This window comes from Canis lupus, chromosome 1 (genome assembly GCF_011100685.1).
Source record: "Canis lupus familiaris isolate Mischka breed German Shepherd chromosome 1, alternate assembly UU_Cfam_GSD_1.0, whole genome shotgun sequence".
Taxonomy (NCBI): Eukaryota; Metazoa; Chordata; class Mammalia; order Carnivora; family Canidae; genus Canis; species Canis lupus.
Window position 1 is genome coordinate 108363567 of NC_049222.1, and position 16432 is coordinate 108379998.

At 58.4% G+C, this 16432-nt stretch overlaps 4 protein-coding genes across 4 annotated transcripts in view; 2 read left to right on the forward strand and 2 right to left on the reverse strand.

Annotated features, from left to right (window-relative positions):
* The first annotated feature begins 58 nt into the window (after positions 1-58).
* Positions 59-4553, forward strand: RPL18 (ribosomal protein L18). Its single transcript, NM_001251958.1, has 7 exons — positions 59-85; positions 1441-1527; positions 1845-1952; positions 2643-2741; positions 3529-3652; positions 3726-3795; positions 4440-4553. Exons 1-7 carry the CDS (start codon positions 83-85, stop codon positions 4513-4515), a joined length of 567 nt encoding a protein of 188 aa, NP_001238887.1. The 5' UTR covers positions 59-82; the 3' UTR covers positions 4516-4553.
* A 390-nt stretch (positions 4554-4943) lies between these two features.
* FAM83E (family with sequence similarity 83 member E) lies at positions 4944-15268 on the forward strand. Its single transcript, XM_038528361.1, has 5 exons — positions 4944-7019; positions 8467-8634; positions 8968-9092; positions 12324-12768; positions 14437-15268. The coding sequence occupies exons 1-5, from the start codon at positions 6546-6548 to the stop codon at positions 14710-14712; spliced, it is 1488 nt and encodes a 495-aa protein (XP_038384289.1). The 5' UTR covers positions 4944-6545; the 3' UTR covers positions 14713-15268.
* SPACA4 (sperm acrosome associated 4) lies at positions 10187-11214 on the reverse strand. The gene has a single exon (XM_038528362.1). It carries the CDS (start codon positions 10929-10931, stop codon positions 10551-10553), a length of 381 nt encoding a protein of 126 aa, XP_038384290.1. The 5' UTR covers positions 10932-11214; the 3' UTR covers positions 10187-10550.
* Positions 15269-15533: 265 nt separating the features above from the next.
* SULT2B1 (sulfotransferase family 2B member 1) overlaps positions 15534-16432 on the reverse strand; it is a 34441-nt gene continuing 33542 nt past the window's right edge. The window contains exon 7 of the mRNA XM_038528363.1: positions 15534-15747. Within this exon, the coding sequence (XP_038384291.1) occupies positions 15566-15747 (182 nt within the window). The 3' untranslated portion in view covers positions 15534-15565. The remainder of the gene's footprint in view (positions 15748-16432) is intronic.

Sequence of the window (16432 nt, forward strand, 5' to 3'; positions counted from 1 at the left end):
AAGCGCCCCTCGCTGAAGGCTTTCCCCGCCCCCTTCGGCACTGTTCTCTCTTTCCGGACCTGGCTGAGCAGGAGGCGCCATCATGGTGAGCGTGCTTTGAGGCGCTCCGGGCTCGATTATCCGCCGCCATCCGCCGCGGTTTTGGGCTGGGGGAGTGCTGGAGGGGAGCAGGGATGTCGGGGGGGTTCGAAGGGGGCGACTCCCGCAGTGAGGGGACTGTTTTGGTGGATTCGAAGACCAAGGGTGGGTTAGTTCTATCAGCCTCTGGCCACTCTCGTCCCCTTTTATTATTCTAGTTCCAGTTGAGCAGATAACCCAATTGAAGTGCAAGGAAGTTAAACGTTGTGACCGGGGCCGCGTTGCACATTGCGTTCTTCGCCACATTGCAAAGAAGTGGCAGACCCGGGATTCGGACCCGGGTGCTAACCTCACGTCCGCGCTTGGTCTCTTAATCTTTGCCGCCCCTACCTGGACCTGTCACTCCCCTGACCTGGAACCTTGGGTTCTGGGGGTGAGGGAGGTCTCCACCGTCCGATGCCCGGCTTTTGCGGCCAGGCGGACCTCTGAAGTCTCAGCTCCCTGTCCAGCCTTCAGTCTTGGCTTTCCCCGCCTGTAACCCCAGTTTCTTGGTCTGTGCATTGGGAACACAGTAATCATGCGTCACAGACGCGAGTTTGGGAAGAACCTGTAGGAGCTACACATTGGAGATTCTTGGATACTGAAGTGCTGGAGGAAAGGAGCTACGAATAGTCTAGTAGCTCTACAGCGCCTGACAGGGCCTGTTAAGGAATCTCAGGACAGCAGCCGGAAGTGGTGGAAGTTGTGGCTTCCTTCAGTTTTCTTAGCTGAAGTGGGCAAACTTGTCTCCTCGGGCTGTTGGATTCAAGAAGCTAGTGCATGGAAGATTCTAGTACTGGTTCTGTGTGGAGTAAGTTCCTAACAAAGGTTCTTTGCTGTATTATTAGGTAGAGTCTGCCCTTGGGTCATGTTCTTGAAAAATACCACTTTTGGGGGATGCCTGGGTGGCTCAGTTGGTTAATCATCTGCCTTTGGCTCAGGTCGTGATGCTGGGGTCCTTGGATGGAGCCCCAGGTTGAGCCCCATCAGGGCTCCCTCCTCAGTGGGGAGTCTGCTTCTCTCTTGTGCTCTTTCTTTGTCAAATAACATTTTTTTAAAAAAATACAGCTTCTGAAGAATTAAAATTTGTTAGTGGATGTAAGTCCTTTAAAGCTTTTTAAGATGCCATGTGCTGAAGGTTTTGTGTGTGGATTTAATACTTTTCTTATGTTGGGGTTGTTGGAATCCCAGGTCTTCTAAGGGTGGACTTGGGATTTGTTGTCTCTTCAACAAATGAGGCCCTCTCTCTTCCTCAGAGAGGAAGAGTTCTGGGGGTGAGCTGCCAGAGAGAGTTGGGCCCACGGTCTATTCTTATCTCTGCAGGGAGTCGACATCCGCCACAACAAGGACCGAAAGGTTCGGCGCAAGGAGCCCAAGAGCCAGGACATCTACCTGAGACTGTTGGTTAAGGTGAGGTTGAGGCCGGAGCCCCTTAGGTGCCACCTAGAACTGCAGCTTCTAGAACCTCCTTTCTAGTATCAGGCTTCTCCAGGGGCCTGCAGGGCAGGCTCCTGTCTGTGGTTCTGCCCAGGGCTCCTGGAGTTTCAGTGTCCTCAGCCTCAGGGCTTATACAGCTGGGGAGTGGGGAGGGGAATTGGGGGGGCTAGGGGATGGGAAGCCATAAAAACCTTGGCAGCCCAAACCGGTTTTTTGTTAAGTTGAAGGTTGGAAGAATGGTGGGGGCTACCTACCCTGGGTTCCTATTCTGACTTTTCTCTGACCTACAGCTGTACAGGTTTCTGGCCAGACGAACCAACTCTACCTTTAACCAGGTTGTGTTGAAGAGGTTGTTCATGAGTCGCACCAACCGGCCACCTCTGTCCCTTTCCCGGATGGTGAGGAGCTGATTCCGTGGGTGACTGGATTGTGTCTTAGAGCCTAGCTTGGGGCAAGGTTGCGGGGGCTCAGAGCCTGGCCATCAGCTGGTTTCCTTCATCCCTTGGTGTGTGCAGAGCTCCAACCCTTGACCCTGGGGCTTATAGTTAAACAGCAGTGGGGGGATCTCTGGGTGGCGCAGCGGTTTGGCGCCTGCCTTTGGCCCAGGGCGCGATCCTGGAGATCCGGGATCGAATCCCACATCAGGCTCCCGGTGCATGGAGCCTGCTTCTCTCTCTGCCTCTCTCTCTCTCTCACTCTCTCTCTGTGACTATCATAAATGAATAAAAAATTAAAAAATTAAAAAAAAAAAACAGCAGTGGGTATTTGAGCAACTTGGGCTCATCTTGTCGTCGTGAAGTTGGGGTGGTTGTAGTGGCTTCAGGTGGCCTGCTGTCACATGACACTGGTCTCAGGTGTCATAAGCTCTCCTGAAGGAGAGATCTGTTGAAAGGTCTGCATTTTGTCTCTGGTGTTTTTCCCGCCTGGACTGGAGGTTCAGCCTATGCTGATTGAAAAGCTTGTGGCATGGGTGGGTTCAACCCCTTTGGGGCCCAGCTGTCTCAGGCCTTGGGATGCCTGAAGCAATGAGGTTGGAGTGAAATGCCAGAAGGAACTTCCCTTAATGTGGAATTATCCTTCTCCCAAAGATCCGGAAGATGAAACTGCCTGGCCGGGAAAACAAAACAGCTGTGGTTGTAGGAACCATAACGGATGATGTGCGTGTCCAGGAGGTGCCCAAGCTGAAGGTATGTGGAGGGGGCTCAGGAGTGTGGTGGGTGGGCCAGAGCCCAGACTCGCAGTAGAGTCTGCTGACCTGGCTCACTGCTGATGACCTCTGTCAGAGTGCCTTGAGGCTTGTGATGCATTCCTAGTCTCTTCTCTGGGTGAGGCAGGCATCGCACCTCCCTGTCTGGGTGGCTTTTAGGGCTGAAGGGGGATTGTCCTTTGTATTAGTGATGCTGGGTGTCCCCAGGCAGCCCCCAGCCCCTTCTGGGTCCCTTTCTGTTGCCGGTGCTGGTTCTTGAATTTACAGGTTGGCTTCAAGTCTAGGTTTCTCTGCCAGTCTGTGGCCTGTGGACAAAGTCATGGGTCTCTTTTATATTTCCATTTCCGGGGTACTTGGGTGGCTCAGTTCGTTAAGTGTCTGCCTTCGGCTCAGGTCATGATCTCAGGGTCCTGGGATCAGGCCCTGTGTCAGGCTCCCTGCTCAGTGGGGAGCCTGCTTCTACCTCTCCCTCTCCCTCTGCCTTTCCCCTTGCTTGTGCTCTCCCTCTCGCGCGCGCGTGTGCTCTCAAATCTTTAAAAAAAGTCTCCATTTTCTTATCTGTAGTAACTTGAAGTTGTTGCAGCCTTAAAGGTGGTCTTGGACATAAATTAGCTATCGTCAGGTCGAGCTCTCTGTAACAGTGGTGTCCCCAGTCTCCGCAAGCAGCTGGGTGCCTCTGCTGGACCAGGGCCATGAAGAGGAAGGCCCAGCAGCCCTTGGGTGGCCATGCATGGGGTCTGACCACATCTGTCCCGTGTGTTCCCTAGGTGTGTGCACTGCGCGTGAGTAGCCGTGCCCGGAGCCGCATCCTCAAAGCTGGAGGCAAGATCCTCACCTTCGATCAGTTGGCCCTGGACTCCCCTAAGGGTTGTGGCACCGTCTTGCTCTCTGGTGAGTGTTTAGTGGCTCCTGTGGCGACTTCGGGGAGCTGGGTCCCTACCTGAACCCATCTTCCCCTTCCCAGGTCCACGCAAGGGCCGAGAGGTGTACAGACACTTTGGCAAGGCCCCAGGAACCCCACACAGCCACACCAAGTGAGTATGCCCAGCCTTGCCATCTGCACCCGGTTCTCCCCTGGACCCCACCCTGTGGATCTGGGCCTTGGGCTCACTTCCAGCCTCTTCTGTTCCTCACACCAGTCCAGCCTCAGCCCCCTAGAACTCCTCCCCTCATCTTACCTGCTTTTCCTCAAGACGTGGCTTAAAGCTATTATTCCCTTTTGCTGAGATCTCTGCATAGCCAGCCCTGTAAGTGCAGTGTTCAGGGCCTGAGGCTGCATTTCCCAGGTGGAGCCTGTCTTACCCCACTTTGGGGCAGTTCGCATCAATACTTGCCAAGCGCAGGTGCTAAGTGCCCTTGCCTGGCTTTTCCAGCAGCCTACTAGGTGTCACCCCCCCTTACCCCCCCCCCCTTTTTTTTTTTTAAGATTTTATTTATTCATGAGAGACACAGAGAGAGAGAGAGGCAGAGACACAGGCAGAGGGAGGAGCAGGCTCCATGCAGGGATTTCCAGGAGGTGGCGCTAAACCACTGAGCCACCCGGGCTGCGCCGCCGCCGCCGCCCCCCCCCCCCCCCCCCCCCCCGCTTCCCTTTTGATGTCCCCGTGCTGGTCTGTTAGAGCAGGCCCTATCCTTGCCCCTTAGAGGCACACTCTCACCTTCTTCTCCCTCCCCGCAGACCCTACGTGAGATCCAAGGGCCGGAAGTTCGAGCGTGCCAGAGGCCGCAGGGCCAGCCGAGGCTACAAAAACTAACCCCAGATCCTGCCTTGTTATTAAAAAGATTTTGAATGCCGATGGTCCTCTGTGTATTACTGTGGGGGGGGGGGCGCGGGAGACGACGAGAGCGGATTGGAGCCTTAGGGTGAGTTGGGGAGTAGGACAGGACGCGGTGCCCATCTCCTTGGAGACCAGCCTGGGACGGGACCTTCCCCCTGCGGAGGGCGGAGTCAGCTCTACCTGCAGGCGCCCTCTGGCGGTTCCGACTCGTGCCTGTCGATCCTGTGCTGTTGGACCCTTACGGGCCCACTACGGCCAAAGCCCCGCCCCCCTAATGCGCCGGATGACAGGTGTTTCCGCAGCTGCTCAATTCCCCGGATTAGCCACACCTGCTCCGGGCTGGGGACAGTGGGCGGTGTGCGGACCGGGAAGTGCAGGAGGGGGCGGGCCCGCAGTGGGGGAGGGGTACGTGGGAACAGGTGAGTTGTTACCCTCTTCAAAAAGCTGAATCTGGCGGGCCATTGGGCCCTGGGGCAGTAACTCGGTGAGTGTGTGCCCTGGGCTAGCGCCTTCCCCTACCGGCACTCGAGGGCCTTTCCCAGGGATCTGCTGTGGGCCCTCCTCTGTTTACATAAGGGGCTGGGTTCCCCGGATCCCAGGCTAAAACCTGATGAATGAGGCCAGACGGCCGGAAGAACGGCAGAAATAAATGCAGGAGGTCTCCAGACCCCTATTCTGACCTCCGAAAAGGCAAGACAAGGAGGGATGGGGATTTGGACACGTTGGGGGAGCTGGATGGGGTGAGAGGGAGTCCTGGTTTTATTCCTCTTCTCTTCGTAGGCCCTATCGCTGTAGTGTGCAGGAAGGAAGCTTCTGGGTGTGTGATTGGAAGGAAGGGCTGCTGGTTTGCAGGAATCGGGGGTCCAGTGTCCAGAGGTTGGGTCAGAAGCCTTAAAGGGTGGTCCTTGGCCAAGAATAGGTGGACAGTCAGCTAGCAGGAGATAGTTGGATTCAGGCAGGAACCCAGACAGGTCAGCTTGGCCAGGGATCAGCACAGATCAGAGGGCAGCCCAAGACCATTCTGGCTGGGAGACGGGCAGCCAATCCAAGCAACTGGCTGGTCAGGCCCTCCAGTGAGATGGGCTGTTGCCACTTCCATGGTGATGAAAGCTCCTGTTGAGTGTATCCTCCACTGTAGCCGCCCAAGTGGGTGTGAAAGCCCAGGAGCAGAGTCCCCGGTCCACAGAGACAGACCTCATTCCCTGGCTGGGGGAGGGTGATGTCCAGACTTAGGGCTGGAGCCCATTCCCAAACAGAGCAGGTCCAAAGGGGAAATGCCTGGGATGGTCAATCAGTGAGAGCCGGTGGGGTGAGCCAGTCACCAGTCCTCTGGAAGAACATTCTGCTGGACCCATCTGGGTGCTCCACCGGGTGGTCAGATAGTGACATTGTTAGTTGGAAGCAATCGATGTTTGCCAAATGATCCAAAAGATGGCTGGAGAGGGCCAGTTAGATGTGCTATAGGTTGGGGACAGATAGGCAGCCCACTTTGCCTTTGGTTAGGGACATTTGGGTGGTAGGAGACAGGCAGACAGCCTGTTGCTGTTGCCTGGAGATGGTCGGGCAGTCAGCCGGACCTTTGACCAGGACAGCCAGGCCCTCAGCCTGACCAAGACTGAACCAGCAAACGGGTCAGTTGGGGTTATTGAGTGGCCAGGAGACTGGAAATTGTGTGGTGGGAGCACAGAGGAGCAGCTCATGGGTCACACAGCTGGGGACGGTGTCAGGTGGTCAGCCTGACCATCAGATGGCCAGCCTGCCACGGTGGTGGCTGGAGGCAGGTGGGTGGTCAGTCTGAGCAGCCCACACCCTAAGCAGTCTGATTGTCACGACGGTGATCCAGGGACACAAGGTGCCACTCACAGAGCTGCCCTGGAAGCCTTGGCACCGCTGCATAGACTCTGCTTGGCAGGAGACCCCCCACCCGCACCCCAGATGGTCAGTCCCCCAGAGACGGCCAAACCTTCAGACACCCAGCTGCACGGTCCTCCCACCTAAGCAGCCCAATGGCAGCCTCCCAGCTGGCAGCGCTGGAAGGAGTGGGGTCAGGGCCCGAGGGGCTGCCCTTGACTGAGGCCAGCCCCAGCTTCCTGTATTCCGAGGGCCAGCGCCTGGCTCTTGAGGCTCTGCTGAGCAAGGGCGAAGAGGCGTTCCAGGCCTGCGTGCAGCGCGAGGGGCTGCGGCCCTTCCTGAGCGGGGAAGAGCTCCGGAGCCTGGTGGCGGCCGCTGAGAACTGGACCACATGCAAGCAGCCACCCGGCAGGGCAGCAGAGGGAGCCACTGCCACCGATGGGGACTCCGGCAGCCTGACTTACTGGCCCGGACAGTCAGAGGAGCAGGTGCCCACGCTGCGATTGGGCTGGCCGGAGGACTCGACCTGGAAGGGAATCACCCGGGCACAGCTGTATACCCAGCCACCCGACGAGGGCCACCCGCCCCTCAAGGAGCTGGTGCGCCAGGAAATCCAGGCCGCCTGCAAGGTGGGGGTCTCAGGGGCCCGGTGTCCATTCCCCAGACCCAGACATCCTCGCATGCCAGCTCCTGGACCTGGGAGTGGTGCATCCCCTGAGGCCTGGGGATCTCACCCATGTCTTCCTGGGACACCTCTCAGGAGGGGGGACACAGGTGTCCACATCCCCCAGCCTCATCCTCACCCTCTCTCCAAGGCCTGGGTCCCCCTAGGCATCCATGCCCCTTGGACCGAATCATCTACCCCCCCAGCACCCCACCCTACCACTGGGGTAAGTGTCTCCATCCTTCCTCCCATAGAGGGCCCAGATGTCTCCCCTATGGCCCCCTGGATAGCCTGTTCTATTCTTTTTTTTAAAGTCATTTTTTAAAAAATTTTTATTTATTTATGATAGTCACACACAGAGAGAGAGAGAGAGAGAGAGAGAGAGAGAGAGAGACATAGGCAGAAGGAGAAGCAGGCTCCAAGCACCGGGAGCCCGATGTGGGATTCGATCCTGGGTCTCCAGGATCGCGCCCTGGGCCAAAGGCAGGCGCTAAAGCGCTGCGCCACCCAGGGATCCCTCTTTTTTTTTTTTTTTTTAAGATTTTATTTATTCATGAGAGACACAGAAAGGCAGAGACATAGACAGAGGGAGAAGCAGGCCCCCAACAGGGAGCCCGACATGGGGCTCCATCCCAAGACCCTGGGATCATGACCTGAGCCAAAGGCAGATAGATGCTCAACCCCTGAGCCCCCCGGGTGCCCTGTCTGTTCTTTATATAACAGCTTTGTGCCTGCCAGCTCCCACGCTAAGTGCTCTACATGACTTAACATTTATAATTGTTAAGAGGGTCCTGTGAGGTTGGTACTTACAATACCAAGTGAGGAGAGTTGGGGAAACTGAGGCATGGGAGGTTAAGTCTCTCAATGGTAAGTGGCCAAGTGGGGATTTGAACCAAGGCTGTCTGGCCAGTGGGTCAAGAGTCATCACTGCTGCATTTTTCTGCCTGTAAGACCCAGGCCCTCAGCCCCTGAGTCCCCAGAGCTCCCCTGGGTGGCAGAGCAGGTCATCCCCCCCACCCCTGGTATCCATGGCACCCCCAAGTACCCAGCCGTGCAGTTGCCCACATTGCCCTGCCAGGGCATCTGGCCCACTGAGCCCTGGAGCAGGGCCACCACATAGTGTCACAGCTCGCAGGACGCCACTTGCCGGTGCAGACGTCATCATGATGAGTTTTCCAGCAGCAGAGGCCTTGGTCTCCAGGAAGGACAGTCTTTGTCTCTTTCACATGTAGGCGCCGTATTGAGCAGCAGTCTCTGTCTGGGGGTCTCTCCCGCAGCGCCCCCTGAACACCCCGTCAAGGACGGGCCTTTAAACTCCCACCCTCAGAGTCCCTCACTCCCAGGGCTCCACCCCCTAGATGCCCCCCGGGTCTCCGGGTTCCATCCACAGCCCGTCTCCCCACGCCCCCCAGCTAGTGGCCGTGGTCATGGACATCTTCACTGACCCAGACCTGCTTTTGGACCTGGTAAACGCTGCCACACGCCGCTGGGTGCCTGTCTACCTCCTCCTGGACCGCCAGCAACTGCCTGCCTTCCTGACCCTGGCCCACCAGCTGGGAGTGAACCCCTGGGCCACTGAGGTAGGAGCCTGGCAGGAGGGACCCAAGTCCCCATTCCCCTGACACTAGGGCCAGTGGGGGCAAGCCCTTCCACTGCATCCTAGCTCATCAAGGTAGATGCCAGCCGAGAGGGTCCTCTGAGATCTGATGCCCCTGGCATTGGGGGAATTAGAGGTGGGTCTTCCCACGGGGTCCCTTTGAGTTAGGGGTATTTCCAAGAGAGACCAATATTGGTGGCTCTGGGGAAGCTGGGACAGACCTTTCCTAACCAGCCTGGAGGGACACCCAAGCCCTGGGCAATGGGCGGAGGTGCATGGGGTTGGCCTGAGCTACGGTGTCCCCCCTCCACTCCAGAACCTAGATATCCGTGTTGTGCGGGGCTGCAGTTTCCAGAGCCGCTGGCGACAGCAGGTAAGCGGCAACGTACGAGAGAAGTTTGTGCTGCTGGACGGCCACAGGGTCATCTCCGGATCCTACAGGTGCGCCTGCCCCTCACCACACCTCCCAGCGTCTGTCCCCAACCCTTGGGGAGCAGTTGGCATCCCCCTTACCAGCATCTCTTTCCTGGTCTGTGAAACGGGGCTAAGCCCCCCTCTCACTGGTAGAGGAGGTACCATAGGGCCGAACCTCCTTGGGGTGGAGCCAGGCCTGCCTGCGGGGAGGAGGAGAGTCATCTCTTTGACCCTGTGTCTTTGCCCCTCATCTGGGAAACAGAGCCCACAATTTGTGTGTGGGTTTCAGAACCAGGAGGACATGGATTGGAGTCCTAGCTCCGCCTTGAGTTAACTCCACCTCTCTGAGCATCTCTAAAAAAATAGAAGAGTTGGTGATGACCAAATGACCCGGTGGCCCACATCCCTCCTCTCCTTTCTCTGGGGTCTGACTAACCTTGACTCTGGGCTGGTGCCTTCCCTGCTCTGCGCCTCACTTTCCCCATCTGGAAAGTGTGAATAATAACAGCACCTGCCTCATAGGGTCACAGTGGGGGAGGGTGTGGGGTGCCTGGATGTTGGGGTCTCTTGGCCTGGCTTTGAACTATAGCTCTGCTGGCTACTAGCTGTGTGACTTTGGGCAACTGACTTCACCTCTCTGTGCTTCACTTCCCCTTCTACAGGATGGGATGATACAGGTCGTAGGAAGCTGCACCCAATTCTCTGGTCTCCACCTTGTAGATGTCAGTAGCGACCCCCCTTCCCCTATTATGGCAACCCAAAGTGTCTGGAGACATTGCCACTGTCCCTTGTGGGGGCAGAGGTGCCCTGTTTTTACCAGTGCTCCCCACTGGTGGTTTTCCATCTCGGGCCTGCCTGCATCAGAATCACCTGGAGGACCCGTTAAAAACACAGACTTCGGGAGCCTCTTTGCACCACCTACCCTCTGCCCCCTATCACCTGGCTGGGGACGGGGTCTGAGAATTGGCATCCCTAGCTAACTCCCAGACGGTCTGGGGACCTCATTTGGAGAATTGCTACCGTGGAGACTGGGCTGCCCTGGAAGGCATTTACCTTCCTGGCTTTGCTTGGGGATTCAGCGAGATCACGGTGCCCTGGCATGTAACATAAGCAGTGCTCCGTAAACATCAGCTGTCATTTATTATTGTCATTGTTCGTTTTAACCATATTTCATCGACTCTGAGGTGCCACCAATGAAAAGAAGCATCCTGATCGAAATGTGAAAAGATACGCGTCTTAGAACCAATGAAATACAGTAGGGGTACAGCCAAACCCACCAAGCATGGCTCCCCACCACTGAATAAGGCCTGAGGATGCTTCGCCGAGCACTGGGCTCCGGGTGGACAGCCCTAGAATGGATGAAGCCGGGGCCACAAGAGGTTGTCCAGGGCCTCTGGCCATTTAATGGGGAGAAGGGGTGGAGGCGGGGGGCTCGGGGAGCAGCGGAGCCGGGACACCAGTCCCAGGTCCTGCCCTTCAGGTTGGTCACAGCAAACGTGGAAGCAGCAGCAGCAGCAGCACACCCAGCGCCAGGCCGGCGGCCCGCCCCTCCCATCTGGCGGGACTGGGGGCCCTGTTACACATGTGGCCGTAGCAGCACGTGGTGGTAAGCGTGTAGGTGACACCCATGTAGGTGACCGGCTCCTCGTGGCCGCAAGAAGTGGACAGCAGGCAACCTTTGTTGATGATAGGGCCGAGGCCTGGAGCCACCCCATGGCCTGTGAAGCAGTCCTCATCGTCGCCACACTGCATGTGGATGCCGGGACACTGCTTGGAATCGGTCAGCTCACAGAACACACAGTCCTTGGCGCCTGTGGTGCCCGGGGGCAGAGCCATTGCCAGAAGCAGCAGCCAGCCGAGGACCATGGTGGCCTGGCGGCGGTGACGGTGCCCAAGCCAGGCCGTGGGCTTCCTGGGCCTCCCGGAACTGCTGAATGACGCTCCTGAGGCCCACGAGACTTTTGCCCCTGGTCTGGCCTCCCAGGGTCAGCACTTGGAGGGTCCTCGGGTCCCAACGCTCCGCGTCCCTCTTGGGAACTCCGTTGTGACCACTGCTTGAGAGTCCTCGGGTCTCAGAAGCTTCCCCAGGACGGAGACAAGCCAGCGGCCACTACCTGATGGGAGTCTATATGGAGCGGAATGGGGTGACCTCACAGACCCCTCAGGGCTCCCACTGGCCCCTCCAGGGGTGAGGTCACAGGTGGGGGGAGGGGTGTCACAATCTGCTGGCAGACAGGCCCACCAACCTGCCAGGGCGTGAGGACACTGCCACCCCGCCAAGGTAAGGACGATCGGACCAACACTCGCTCTCCTGGTCGCTGACTCATCGGTTCTCTGGGCGCTGAGCCTGCAGAGGTGCACAACCAGTGGGGAGCCCGTTTTTCAGATGGGTAAACCAAGGCTCAGGAAGGGAAGGTACCATGGCCAAGGTCCCCAGAGCCGGGAACAGAACCCAGATTCATTTAATTCCCAAGAGGGCATTTACCGAGCACCCGTTGTGTGCCAAGACCCATGCTGGATGCTTTATTTATTTATTTTTTTTAAATTTTTATTTATTTATGATAGTCACAGAGAGAGAAAGAGAGAGAGGCAGAGACATAGGCAGAGGGAGAAGCAGGCTCCATGCACCGGGAGCCCGATGTGGGATTCGATCCCGGGTCTCCAGGATCGCGCCCTGGGCCAAAGGCAGGCGCCAAACCGCTGCGCCACCCAGGGATCCCGCTAGATGCTTTAAATACCACCACTGTGACGACACTGACGACAAGGACCCTAGGAGCGCTGCACACCACAGCCAGCCGGGCACCACGCAGGGAGCTCAACCCTTTGTTCGCTCCTTCCAATCTTCCTACTTCTTTGCTCCATATTGCAGATGAGCAAACTGAGGCAGGCACAGTCAAAGGAGTAGGCCTCGTGGGGGTCAGCAAACTAATCCTACCTCTCAGAGAGGGAAACTGAGGCACTGATGCCTCCTTTGCTGGGGATGGGGCAGAGTCCAGGTTTAAGCTCAGGCCAGCTTCCAGATTGTACTTAAAGTAGCTTAACTCTTGTCACATCAACCCTCTGGGTAGGTGCGTGGGCTGTTCCCATTCTCAGGGGTGGTGGTGGTGCTGGCAGGTGTTAAAGCCAGAGAGGTTGCAGGACTTGCCTAAGGTCACACAGCCTGCCCTGGGACCAAGTGGGGGATCAGTAATAGTGTCCAGGCTGGGGCGCCCCCCCTGGGCTGCACAGAGATCTGACCCCTCCCTGCGTGCCCCCCAGCTTCACATGGAGTGACTCACGCCTGCATCGCGGCCTGGTGACCCTGCTGACCGGTGAGATTGCCGATGCCTTCAGCCGAGAGTTCCGGACACTCTATGCGGCCTCCTGGCCGCTCCCGCCCGCACCCACCCTGGGCCCCTTCGTAAGCACCGTGGGGGGGCTGCAGCTGGCTCCCAACCCCCACCGTGTGGTCCGCCGCCGCTCTGTGGCCCCCATGTCCCCGCCGCCACCCGACGGCCCGTTGGCCCAACGCTTGGCTGCCTGCCGAGTATTTGAGGGTGACAGGCAGGAGACCCCGGCCACCCCAGGGCCGGCGCTGAGCGACATCCTGAGGAGTGTCCAGCGTGTCCGGACCCCCAGCGGCCCCCCGGCCCGGCCCAGCCGCTCTCTATGGGACCTGAGCCGCCTGTCCCAGCTGTCGGGCTCCAGTGATGGTGACAGTGAGGTGAGACCTGGTGGCCTGCCTGAGCAAAACAATAGCTGGAAGAGGATGGGGCAGCTGAGAGCTGACTATGTGCCAGGCCCCAGGCCAGAGCTGGGGTGCGGGGAAAGTGCCCACCTGAGTTCACGATCCCAGGGACCCTTTCCTGCAGCCCTACTGTGTGTTGGGCAGAGGTGCACTGAGTGGCTTGGGCCAGGGACCCCGAGAGCCCCTGAGGGTGCGAATCCTGGCCTGACCGGTGAGAGCTGGGCAGAGATGTGCCTTCTCTGAAGCCTCCGTGTTCTCATCCAGCTAATGGGTGCAGCAATGTCCGCAGTCTCGGTGTGGTGGGAAGGAGGAGTCAGCGAGGGGAGGTTGAAGTAGAATATTAAGCACTGCGATAAGTCCCCACGGTGGGATATATTTATATTTATTTCATGAGACCCTCATCCCAGGTCAGTGAGGTAATACTCTGCTCAGGCTCATGGTTACAGATGGAAAAGAGGTTCAGAGAGGTCAAGTGACTTGTCCAAGGTCAAAACAACCATCTCTCTGTGGCCACTGTGCCACCTGCAGGCACTTTCACAGAGGTGGTGAAAGTGGACCTTTGCCATGACCTTCTGAGGTGGATGTTCTTACAGCTCAACCATTTCATCCACCCGCCCGTTTCACAGTTTTGGGAGACTGAGTCATGAGGGAGCGATTGGAACTCAGCCCCAGTGGCCTCCCTGGGGCAGCTATTATTTTTTATTTATTATTTATTTATTTATTTAATTTTTTAAAGATTTATTTATTTATTCATGAGAGACATAGAGAGAGAGAGAGGCAGAGGGAGAAGAAGGCTCCCCGCAGGGAGCCCGATGTGGGACTTGATCCCAGGACCCCAGGATCACACCTGAGCCAAAGGCAGATGCTCAACCACTGAGCCACCCAGGTGCCCCCCACCCCCACCCCCACCCCCCTCCCCGGGGCAGCTTTTAAAATGCTCTGCCTTTGGCTTCCTGGATTCAAGTGTTGTCAGCGTGTTGGGGAGGGGTCTCTGCCCCTCCCCTCAGCTGCTGAGACCCTGGGGTTCCCACAAAGCCTGTCTTAATCCTCTGGGACCCTGGATGGAGCCTCAGTGCCCTCAGCTGTAAAGTGGGCTGCCGCAAGGGCGAGAGCAGAGAGCCCTGTGGGACAAGTGGGCAGACTCGCCCTGGATGCCAGCAGACCCGGGGTGCAGCTGCTGTGGGTCGTGCCCCTCTCAGGCTCAGTTTCCCATCGGCTAAATGGGAACAGGTCATGGACCTGTTTCCAAGGGTGAGGGAGAAATGTCCCAGGAATCTCTTCCCTTGATTCCAGTCCAGGGGAGAGGGGGTTGGGCAGGGTGGGGGCAAGGTCCTTGCCTCCACCCCTGTCCAGAGCCACCCTCACCCACCATCACCTCCTTTGGCAAATATTTGCTCCCCCCTGGGACAGCTGTTGGCAGCTTCCTGTTCCTCCCCAACTGCAAAGCTGCAGGGGGAACACAGCAGCTGGCCTCCTGGGGGTCGGGGGGCCCCAGGCCTCTCAGTTCACTTCCCTTCCCCGTTCTGGAGGCTTTTCACCTTCCCTGACAGTTACACACACACACACACACACACACACACACACACCCTTCCAGGGACTCAGGCCCCAGAGCCTTCTCTCATCTTTCTTTCTTACCCTCTGCAGCTCAAGATGTCCTGGGGCTCCAAGGACACCCCGGCCAAGGCCCTGATGAGGCAGCGGGGCACCGGAGGGGCTCCCCGGGGGGAGATAGAACCCCGTCCTGTGGGCCGGTCCCAGCCCTGGGGCGGCCCCCTGCCCCTCCTCCCGGCTCGCCGCCTGCGCTATCTGTCCCCAACCCGAAGGAGGTTTGGTGAAGATGCTGCCTCCAAACTCCTGGAACCCCGAGGAGTCCAGCAGCCAGATCGGGGTGCCCAGGCAGGACTCAGGGGGCCTCGCTGACCGGAGCCGAAGCATCACTGGGCCTGCCTGTTGACTGGCAGCTCCAAGCCCCCTGCCTCCATGCGGTGACTTGGACAGGCTTCTGGCCTGGGTCTCTGGAAAGTGGAAAGGATTTTTTTTCCTCTTTGTTCTAGAACTTGGGCAGGCCCAGTGCTCGCTCTAGATGCCAGTGTCACAGCTTAGAAAACGGGCAGAAAGTCTCGACTAGCTGGAATCCTAGAAGAGTGCATACCCTACTGGGGCCAGGTCAGAACTCCTCTGAGGACAGGCCTGGCTGAGTGGCCCCGGTGCCGGCATTGTGCGGGGTGAAGGTGGGGCGTCCCTGGGACAAAGTGGGGGAGCTACCTGCACCCACCATGCTCAGGAACTGTGGGTAAACAGCTTGGCAGAGAAGCAGACAGAATCCCATACAGGGACTGGGGCTGAATAACCAGGGACACACCTGCTGGGCAATGGATCAGGGCTATGGGCGCTGGGACTGTTTTGTGGGTGCTAAGGGGTGAGTTGTTGGGGCTCCCTTTACCTCTGCTCAAAATAAAGCTGCTTTATGCCAGAATCTTGCATTTGCACAGCCTAGTAGAGGACCCAGGAACGCAGTCCCCGCCCCCTCCTCCGCGGCCGCAGCACCCCTGGCCTGGGGGGTGCGGGTCAGGTGCCCGGCGCTTGCCTCCCTGCAGTCACCCACCCCACTGGTGTGCGCAGCGGGGAAGAAGACCTCGTCCCCTCCGGGCCCTGGGAGCCGGTCCCCACCCCGGCCGCCGCCCCCCTCGCGCGCCCCCTGCCGGCCGCCCACGCCAAGCCACCTCCAGAGCGCATCGGAGTCGGGGCAGGAGCGAAGCGTTTATTCTCAGCGTCACGGGTGGAGGGGCTCGGATCCAGCCTGGGGGGGGCTGGGGCTGGGATCGGGGTCCGGGCTGGTGTCCTCGGGGACGTCCCAGGGGAAGGTGGGCATCCCCCGCATCTGCTCCCGGTAGACGCGGTCGAAGGCTTCGCTCTGCGCCACCGTGAAGTGGTTCTTCCAGTCACCGCACACCCCTGGGGGGAGGGGGGAGGGACGGCCAGATGAGGAACAGCGGAGCATTCCCCGCCCCCCTTTCCCACCTCCGGGCTTGCCCAGAAGCACCTCCCCACCCCCCCTTCATCTCTGTGTTGCCGCTTCACCGCCAATGGTGGCCGCTTCTGTCCCCAGTCACCTGGCCAGACCCCTGGGCATCATTTTCCCGCCTTCTTCCCTAGCCCCCCCCCCCCCAACTGAACCTCCAGTAGACCTGTTGCCTTCCTCTAATTTACCCACTTGGCCCCTTAAATCTGTCCACCCAGAACATCCACCTCCCCATCCTGCATTCCTGCCTCAGTGCCACCTGTGTGACCGTGTCACTATGACCCGTCCCTAACCTCCCTGGCTAGAACAGGGCTTCCTCACCCCAGGGCTCCTGCCACACGCTACACTACCTCCATTATGGCTCTGACAGTGGGAATGAATGCTTTCCCACACCTGGTGCCAGGGAACATGCCAAAGGGCTGCCCTGGATTCATGGGGTTCACTCCTTAACCCTCGCAGCAGCCTAGCAGGCAAAGGGCACAATGAACTCTGCCCCCTTCCGTGTGCCCCAGCAGGCACGGGGATCCCTCTGAGCCTCTCATTTCTCACTTTGTCATGGGGTGAAGTGAGCCCCATGCCCACCTTGGGCACCACCCCTTACCTGGAATCCTGGGGCCA